Here is a 10,962-nt window from a genome sequence, read left to right on the forward strand (position 1 = left end):
ATATATATATATAACCCTTAAGCCGATTAATATTATATATATATAACCCGAGATATCTCGGGCAAGTTACATAGCGTTACATAAAACGCAGTCCTTAAGGGAAGTTTAAATTTTCTTTTTTTGAATTTTTGAAATGTTTTTTAAGTCCCCAAAATTTTTCAAAATTTTTTGCCCACGCGAAAAAATTTTATCACGATTCTAATTAGCCTTTGATAAGGCTCGATTAAGGCTTAATCGTTTTTTAATGGGCGTTTTTTTTTATCAAATTTAATTAATCGTTCTAAAGTTGTAGTGCACAGATTTGACTTTGGTAAAGTTATTTAAAGCTGCTTTCTGATGTCAAAAACGACCTCCAATAGTTTTTAAATTTTTTTAATTAATATATTCTATTTTATATAAATTTAATTAATTAGGGTGGTCGGAAATCGCAATAAAATTTTTAATTTTTTTAAAATATAGGCCTAGTTAGTAGTCACCCTACGTTAAACCCTTGTCCTCCCGAGAGGTCTGAGAATGCCCCAGGAAATCTGACTCCAGCTGTGTAAACAATGACTTATCGGTGTTAAATTTCGCAGAAATGGGAGACAAAGGAACTTAAACTTCCAACTTTTTTCTTCAAAATAAATGCATTTCTTTCGTTTTTTTTTTTCAGTTTTAAGTATTTTTTACGTTTAATTAAATTAATATAAAAAATGTCAATGTTAATTAAAGGGGTTAATTGGTTTATCTTATTATTTTCACTGATTTTACAGTACAGAACCAATATTTTCTGAGAACTTGTTTGAATGCAAAAATGGTATCCCATTTTTGCATTCAAACAAGTTCTCAGAAAATTTGTGTAAAAAAAGATAGTAATATAGTATGTGTTATGTAAAAGTAGAATTGGATGTATCAGTATATTCTAGATATCATCTATGGAGTCTATCATATATGGTGAAAAGTAGGAATAAGTAACAACAGAATTTTCTTTGGATCTAAACCAGCATTCTTCAACCTTTTCACACCCGTGGACCAGCAAAAATAGAAATAAAACCAGCAGAAGGCTAAAAATAAATTTTTTTTTAGACTTAAACTGCTTAGATACAAACAAACACAATCAACTGTCATAACAAGACACTGGTTACTGTGTATTGCAATGGTGTTGCTTGCATTCACATACTCATTCATTCTCACAATGGCACTGTTAATAATTTAATCTAATAAGTTTAATAAAATTTCATTTATAATGAATTTTATTTAAACAATTTCAATAATAAAAATCCAGCAATGAGTTGCTGAACTTTCCCAGCAACATTTGGTGGCTACATCTGTTATGGTATTTTATTTTAAAAAAATATTATATTTTTTATTATTATAAAATGACAAAAAGCTTAATTTTGAGGGTAAAGGCAAGTTTTATAAAAAATTGCAAATGCTAATAACAAGTAAAATCATCATTAAGTATGACCCTTCTGGGGACACGACTCCCTTTATCTCCCCACACCCTCAACCTATAATCACCAAAATTTAATAGCATCAATCTCCTAATACATAAACCTCCTGCAAAATTTAAGAAATTTTCAACAAAAAGCATGTTATTAGAGAGGTCTTGTTTTCTAAGTTTTAAATGTAAGGAATAGTAATAATAATGCTACTGATATGATAAAATAATATAATAATTTTGTTACATATAAAAAAAAAGTCAAATTGAAAGACTCAAACTATATTGTGTAGTTCCTGTGCCTAGCATCTTAATCATCCAGCTATTGAAATTACAAGTAAAACTTTCAAAGACACATAAGCTAAACACTCAATTTTCAGAGGCCCATTTTTTAAAAGTGAAGTGGGTCCTATTATTTGGACAAGGATCTGTTTGTGTTTAGGGCTTTGTGCTTGTCAAGTTTCAAATCAGAAACCTATACATCTGACAGTCTCCTTGTTAAGCGTGATTTAAAATGGAGAAATAAAAAATGTATGAAATCATCATCAATATTTTATTTTTACTACAAATTATTGAATCATAATTAACAAACTATTTCAATTACATCAGGAGGAAATATACACTTAATAAGCTGTTATTATTATTACTATTATTATTATTATTATTATTGAGAATTTCTTAAGAATGACAAAATGACCAAATTTGGAAATAAGTTTAATAATCAGCACAAAACAACATATCGTATTTACTCACATATAAGATAAGGTTTTTATTCATTTATCTTAGCTTCAAATTCCTAGGTTGTCCTATACACGCGAGCAAAAGATTTCTTGCATTTTGGCAAATAATTTTTGTGAACTGTGTATTTGCATTTTTTTAACGGTTGCTTACCCTCTTGTATTTAAAAACAAGTATTTTATCTGGGTTGTTTGAATTGTTCTTGTGTATTGTCAGGAGTAAAGATGAATAGCAATAGAATTGAATTCCAGATTGAAATTCTAAAATCATACGGGAGTATAAGTTTTAATCCATTCCCACATGAAAACAGATGATTATTTGGAAATCAAAATTCAAAGAAACTCGAAAGTGTAATCGACAGAGTGGATTTGACTGTTAAGAATTGCAATAAAAGGTTTCTGATTGTCCAGTTTTAACAAATTATGTTCTCAATTTTACAAGATTTTTCCTTAAAGTTTAAAATACCAGTAATTTTTGCGGGACAATGTGTGCATCTATGTTCATTTGATATTTTATTTGTGATTAAACAAAATATTAGAATTGTATTAATAAATTTAAAGATCAAAATAAAGAAAATTAAAGTCACACCTTGTCCTATATGCGAGGTCATCTTATATGCAAGTAAATATGGTATATAGTTTAGCTAATAAAATATAAGAAAAAAAAAAAAAAATCATGTTGACAAGTGTTATCCTTAGTCTGGATTTGAATGTGTTTCCAAGAAATATCAATTTAAATTGTTCAGCTTTTTTGTTCATATAAGACTACTTTCTGCCATTGAAATCAAATGCTGAACATTATTATACTTTTTTTTTAAGGTAATGAAAGTGGTTACTTTGGTATCAAGAGGATGTTGCAACATCACACCTCTCCTGGATACACCCGTGCAATGATCTATAAATGCTTCTGTATTTTAAAATATTTATTAACTGTTGAGGACTATTTTTATTTTGTGTATTTTTATCTATACAGTCGATCCCCCTATAATGTGGTAGATATGTTCTGCTTTATAAGAATTTTGTATTGTAGGAATCCTTAAATACATGAGCCAATCACAGCCTGGCACATGTGCAGTTTACGGACTACAGCTGTTTGAAAGGTTTTCTTCCATAAAATTAATCGATTCTAGACTATAATTTCACTCAACATTTCTAAAACACGTATAATTTTTTGGGAATAATCTGTATAAACTATGCTATAAACAAAAAATTACAGGATTACTTACCGAGTGTGTACTGTTCGACCACGCCATTGCTTAAGCCTGTTTTCGTCGCGAAGCAGCGCACCAAATGGCGGGCGCATTTTCTGATAAGTTATTTTTCTACGAAAAATTTGTTAAACTTTGAAGACATCATTAATAGAAATAGAAATAATTTTTATGACTGTTGAATAAGAAATGTTTTTTTTTTTTTTCACAAGAAATGTATAAAATTACAGTACTGTATTAGACTTACTATATACGAAATGAACCTTTTCGTAAACACAATTCACCACATCCAAAAAACCTTTGTAGCTCCAGTGATACGTGTTTACACACCAGCAAACATTTTGACCCCATCCGGGTCTTCACCAGGCTACAGTTATGCGGAATTCGAACTCATGCAGAATGGAACAATAAAACTACATGAATGCGATTCAAAATTTAGAAAACCAAATTTAAGAATAAAATGGAACATTATTAATGTTCCATTTTATTCTTAAATTTCGCATTCCGCATAACTGTAGCCTGGTGAAGACTCAGATGGGGTCGAAAACGTTTGCTGGTGTGTAAACACGTATCACTTGGAGCTACAAAGGTTTTCTGGATGTGGTGAATTAGACTTACAGTACCTAATTTAGGCCTATATACCATACAGATGATAGTAAACTCAACTTACCAGCCTAAACTCTCTGTAGCGTGTAAGTAATTCGGCTGCTCATCCACTATTGGTCCAGATTCGACCAATCCTGTTGCGACATGAGTCGGTGATGACGTTTTACCACATTTTACGTGTCTCTTTTAGCGTCTTTATATGAATATGGTCGCAATTTTTTCGCCGTGATATACAAATCCGCATTATATGAACCCGTGTTATAGAGGGGTCTACTGTATTTATTTAAATGCAGTGCTTTTGAATTTTAATAGGTTCACCATTATTAATTAATGTTGAAACTTTCTTGAAAGAATCAGGTTTTATACATCAACAATCTGAATCTAATAATTACATTAAAAAACACTTCAAACACTCTGTCCACAGACAGCTTCAGAATACAAATGTTTGTATGTTGTAGAAGCTATCTGCTGAAAGTAGTGTTTGAGGTGTCTTTAGGTAATTATTATTTACAGTTCCAGTTTCTATGAAGTTGCTTATAGTTTTAAGGACAAACAACAGAGCTTATATTTTTTCTCTCTATTGAAACAATACTTTTTAGAATCTTTTTAGAAACAGAAAAAAAATTAATAATTTAACTTTAAAATAAATTGAAAATTATATGTATTCATTTAATTTAAATTAATAAATAAGTTGCATGTATAATCATTTATAAAATGTATTTTAGTGCATAAGTAGCACTAAAAATACATTTTATGGTAGAGGAAATCAAATAGAATTCGCAATATACAACAGTGGTGGTGCTGACCAGTAAGAAGAACACATGCATATATGATAATCCGAATATTTGAAAAAAATCTCTCTTATGGAGAAANTAATTTAACTTTAAAATAAATTGAAAGTAGTGTGTATATTAAATAAACAAATAAAACATAGGAAACAAAGCTAACTAGAAATAAACATGATTTAAAGGATTTTAAGTTCCATTCCCTTTTCTATTATATATTTCCATGCTGTTGGAGGCGCATTAGAATCCTCGGCGTTTAAGTGACGGTTTTTCATTTCCTTTTCTTATAAAAACTCGAGAATGGTCTATAAAAGAGCCAATATCTATAGCTTGCTACGGAACAATAAAGACAGTGTAAAAAAGGAAGAGAAGGCTGGAGTATATAGAATACCATTTGAAAATCAACAGTTAGGAATCAAAAAAGATTACGTGGTTGTGACTAGAAGAAACCTGGCAGTATGCTGCGAGAATATAGATACAATGTTAACAAAGGACACAACAACACAATATTATGGCATAGACTGAGGGAATGGTCGTAAAATGGGAAGAGGCAAAAGTCAATAAAACAGTGCACTCTCCATCTATTGCATTGGAGATGGAAAAGGTGGAAATTTATAAAAGTAAAATGGAAAACTGTTGCCTAAATGCTAGGGATGCTAATGTGCTTCCAACAGCATGGAAATACATAATAGAAACAAAAAGGGGCTTAAAAATCTTTAAATCATGTTTCTTTCTAGTTAGCTTTGTTTTATTTGTTTTTTTATTTTATTTATTTAATCTACATACTTCTTTCAATTTATTTTAAAGCAGGACTGTGGAGCCACATCCCTGTATGTAAAAATCTACCGATTCAAACTTTGCCTCACCATCTGACTCCAACTCCAACCCTGACCAGGTGCAGACTGTTACCAAAATAGACTTAGAAATTCTGATGTCATCAAATAAAAGATTCAATAAATAGAGTTCTAATAAAGATAGAACATAGAAACTTTTTTTATTCCAAAGCTAAAAGACTCCTCTAAGTAATGATATAGTCAATATATAAATATGTATTTGATAATTTTTACTTTATTGGCTGTTATATAGTGGAAAGTGTAGTGATCGATCAAAAAATGACCCCTCCCAAATTTTTACATTTTTTGACTCAGGTTACCTTTAGTATTATATATATATAGACGAGTTTTATAAAAAAAAAATTGTGAACGCTAATAACAAGTAAAATAGTCATTAAGTCCTCCATTACACTGGATATATGACACGAGTCCTTCTACATCTCCATCCTATCTACCTTTGATTAAGAACCAAAATTTAATAATATTAACGCCCCTTTATACACAAGCTATCATGCCAAATTTAGTTTCTTAAACTTTACCCATTCTGAGATATTGTTTAATATCTTAGAACAGAGAATAAAAAAATTAAACAAATTAGATGCATATGTGTGTTAACACATATGCATGAATTTTCCCCCTTTAAGGCTGGTATACACGGTAAGGAAATCCTTTGAGGATTAACCGTGATTTTTTTTTCTATCTATCCATTTTTAAATAAAAATAATTCTTTATACGTTGGGAGATATTTTAATAAGCTTTGTAAATTACTACGTTCAATCCAGCTGAGTTTTTCAATATCCGAGTTTTTTTCGTCTGTTAAGCACATCCTTTGAGGATTTCCTTACCGTGTATACCAGCTTTAAAACTCCAAAACTCGACTCCACAGTCATGTTTTAAAGTTAAATTATTTTTTTGAATTTTAAATATGTGAAATATTTGAAAATGATATGTTTCATTTTAGAACATTTATAATATTAAACCTGACATTGGCCTATAATAAATAGGTTGAAAACATTTGTAAAAATAAAATAATTTTAAGCTCAGCAAAATTAGATGTTGGTGAAACTGAAGTGATAACTTGTTTTACTTCCCACTTTTTTGCAGTAATTTATCTTTTGGGAATGTGTGCATATGTACAGTCACCCCCCTATAAGATAGAGATACGTTCCATTCTCTAGGAATCCGCTTTCTTACGAATCCTTCCAATCACAACCCGACACGTATCAAGTTTACGGACTACGGCTGTTTGAAAGATTTTCTTCCATAAAATTAATCGATTCTAGACTAATCCGACTCAACATTTCCAAAATACGTATATATTTTTTGGGAATAATCCGTATAAACTACGCTATAAACAAAAAATTGTAGGATTACTTACCGAGTGTCACCATTCGACATTGCCATTGCTCAACATTGTTTTCGTCGCGGAACAGCTCAGCAAACCACGGCCGATTTCTAACAACTTATTTTTCTGTGAAAACTTCGTAGAACTTCGGAGACATCATTAATATAAATAATTTTAATCGCCGTTGAATAAGAAATGTATAAAATTACAGTACTGTATTAGACTTACGGTACCTAATTTACATACTGACAGACGATAGTTAGCGTAAAAATCTCCGTAGCGTGGCGCCACGCTAGACGGCGGAAATTATATATTTAATTATAACAAAGTTACAATAAGTTAATATATAATTATATATACAGTACCTAATTTATATATAATTAATATATAATTATATGTACAGTACCTAATTTATATATAATTTATATAATACTGTCCAGACGATAGAAATCTCTCCGTAGCGTGGCGCTACGGACGGCGGGAAAGTAGTTCGGCTTCCCGATGACGTTTGAGGTGTTTATAGGGAACTTTTACTATTTTTTACGGATACCGGTAGCAATTTTTTCGTAGTTTTATAGGAATCGTAACTATAGGGACCGTAATTATAGGGGGGTCGACTGTACTACATATGTATGAGTTTGATGAATCTTTAGACTTACATTCAAATACCTAGCAATACTTATTATTTATCATTGTAGGTTGAACACTTTCTAATTTTAACACACCACAGACTATACTCATAGCACTGCCATTATGTATTTTGTGCTAATACTGCTAGGTGTCAGATCTATCGTTAGCACAAGCAAATAACTTCTGTAGTATTTGGAGTCAGATGGTTTAACACAGGAGTTAGGTTTCAAAGCTTGAACTAAATTGTGACCCCACAAACATCTAGAATTGGAGGATTTTTGATGACTCAGACTCCATAGCCTTGATTAGAGGTATGTGGATATTTTGGTGGACCACCTGCAATCTTTTCTCACCATAGTGTTCCTAAATGATTCAGAACTGGATGGAGGAGCATTCAAGTGAATTTCAAACCATTTCCTGGACTCCTCAATCCCCAGATTTTAATCTTGTGGAATGAAGTGGATGATATGTTGGGCTAAGAATACTCCACTATATAATACTGCTGAATCAGTTTTTCAATATTGACTGCAGACATCTGTAACCAATATTGCTACTGTAATTCTTGTGACTTTAGAAGCACTATAGGAATCTGCAACCATGTTTGCAAATTCCTATAGTGCTTCTAAAGATAAGCCTTTAGTGTGTTTCCACAACTTGTCAAATCCACGCCAATGCAAATTGAATCTATTATTCAAGCTCATGGTGGAGCCACTAGATATTAAACAATGTAAATTTTTCATTTTTGAGTGTATATTACATAAGTGGAATTAAAAAATGTTATATTGGATTCTTCTTAAATCTACACTGACCTATCAACTTTGCATTCCTAATGTCATATTTGTTTCCATATAATATTGGCATGCATTTATCGATTTTATCTCACAAGCTTCAACTTTGTTGGATACCAATTTCTCCAAATCACACCAACCAAAAGTTATCGCATAATAGTTTATGTGACCTAATAATTATGTAGCACAAAGTATTTATACCAAAAGCATGGAAGAGTTCTTCCTTGGCAAAAACAAAGGAGTTGATTGGAAGAAGAAATAGTGGAATGATCAAATTGGATAGGCTTTATTTGGTTCAGATGGTGGAAGAAAAATGCTGGAAGCTACAACAATACATTTAATCTCCAATATTTATCACGTATGACTATCAGATTATTCATCTATTCCAATTTTTATATATTCCAGTCCTTTCACTCGAAAACCAATTTAAAATTTAAGGCCTTCAATATCAATTAATACAAAGTAACCTAAACCAATTCCAAGCGTAAAAGACACAAGCAACATGCAATATGTGCTTTTTCTTCGTAAAAAATTTGGTAGTAATTATGGTATAATAAAAACTAAAACCACCACAACACAACGAAAAAACCCTTAACAATTAAACTGGATTAAAAAATACGTAATATGTTTTCAAATTATATTTATTTTAAATGATTTTAACTAAAGCAACGATATAAGCCTAACTGCTTTTATAATCTAGATTCATCGATGTCACTGAACAATTTAGAGTAATGATAAGCTTACTGTTTTATAAAACGAATAATAAGATGCCAAATTTTACAAATATTTTTATTTTTAAAATTAACATACCATGACTAAATCCTTGTAAAATGCCCAGGTAGCTTCGGTTTAGGGGCGACTAAAATGACAACGTGATCTCTATCACACGAGAACTAAGAATAACAAAGTGTTGCCAACCATTTTATTTCAATTATCGCTCGCTGCATTCTAATGTCGCTTATGTCGATTTCCGAAACTGTATTTCGTAAAATCATAGAGGATTATTAGTTTCCTTTATTATTTTTAAAAAGCTTCCTGACTATACATTAAAACTTTTGAAAATTTGACCAGATTCATTATGGTCCTCAAAGTGAGACGGCCGGATGGCCTAGTGGTCAAGATGGCAGCCTACCGCTCTGGGGACCGGGATAGAATCCGTACGGGTCGAAAAATCTTCAAGAATTTTTCGGGTGGTGGTCCGTCCAAATATGTCGGGCCCCGTCCCTCACCGTTCGGCCGCCCCATTGTAGGCCTAGCCGAACCCATAATGGGCTTGTTAAAAGAAGCCTTCTTAGTGCCCACAGGGCGGAAAGAGTTTTGAAAACGCCAAACAATTCCATTGCTTTCCTTTCTTTTCAGATCCATTATGGACCAAAGAAAGTTTTTAGAACCAGCAGCCCTTCGAATGCCATGTTAAATGTTCATTTATTCTTTACATTAGTGTTTTACATTTATTTTATATTAAATTCTTATTGTTTTGAGTATTAAACACTATATTTATTCTCTAAAAAATGTGTTTTTGGCATGTATTTCGGAGTGTCTAGAATTAATTAATTGGTTACATTAATTCATATGGAAATAATTGCCTCGGTTTTCGTCGGTTTCGGATCGCCGATTGTTTTCTGACGGATTATCGACGAAAATTGAGGTGTCACTGTATTGAGTACTGCTTGATGCAACCTGACAGTTTCGAAGAGATTCTCCAACTATTTATTTAAAAGAACAAATTGGAATTCTTAGAAACTGAATTATTTTACCATTCATGTTGATGGCTGCAGCACCGGTTGAAGCAAGTATTTGGATGTTATCTTTCCTTATGGTTTTGCCTACCGATTTTACTATGGCCTTAATTAGTGTGCCTTTTCCCATGCAGACTTTCCCTGAATAAGTACTCGCTTAATTTCAGATCTATTCAGAAGCTGATCTTTGCAAAGATTATATATTGTTTCTTACTCTTGATTTAATCTTATAGTGTTGCCGGAATCTTCTAGTGATTCTTCTTGAGCTGCGATAATTTCCTTACAATTATTCGCAAATTTCAACATTTCGTTTGCACGATGTTTTTCGACTGTATTCCAATTAAATGCCTCGTGGAAAGCACGCTCTCCTAATCCATCTCGGCGGTCTAAATTTACCAGTGCCAATCTCAAAGCTTTCATTTCACGAAATCTTTCTTGTTATATAAATTCATATCACATTCAACGTCTTCAAAAACATTATCGTCAGGAAAAATTGGTACATCAATCTTTTCTTTAACATGACATATAAAGACTTCTTTCTAACTCATGTATTCAGGTTTGCAATTACAGCAAAACCCCGCTTAACGCGAGGAATGCGTTCCTAGAGGACAAAGAGCTAAACGAAACAGCGTTAAACGAGGTCATTTTAACATAGAGTAAATAGGAAAAGGGAAACACGCGACCAAAAATAAACAGATGTTACTTTAATTTTAAGTTATTTTTATATTAATTTGCATAATAATATATGTTAAATAACATAAACATATGCACACAGAAGTGTAAAGTTCATTATTTGTGATGAATATCTTGGTTCTTCTTAAATTCTTGTATTTTGCGATAAAGTCGTGTAGTTTCATTTGTCGTTTTTTTT

At 31.6% G+C, this 10,962-nt stretch overlaps 1 protein-coding gene across 1 annotated transcript in view; it reads right to left on the bottom strand.

Moving 5' to 3' along the window:
- Positions 1-9,296, bottom strand: part of LOC111639546 (60S ribosomal protein L5-A-like) — a 22,517-nt gene extending 13,221 nt beyond the window's left edge. Inside the window, exon 1 of the mRNA XM_023385432.1 lies at positions 9,163-9,296. Coding sequence (XP_023241200.1) covers positions 9,163-9,165 — 3 coding nt within the window. The 5' untranslated portion in view covers positions 9,166-9,296. The remainder of the gene's footprint in view (positions 1-9,162) is intronic.
- Between the last annotated feature and the right edge of the window lie 1,666 nt (positions 9,297-10,962).

The sequence above is a fragment of the Centruroides sculpturatus genome, unplaced genomic scaffold (assembly GCF_000671375.1).
Source record: "Centruroides sculpturatus isolate CEXI.00-Female unplaced genomic scaffold, Cexi_2.0 scaffold1262, whole genome shotgun sequence".
Taxonomy (NCBI): Eukaryota; Metazoa; Arthropoda; class Arachnida; order Scorpiones; family Buthidae; genus Centruroides; species Centruroides sculpturatus.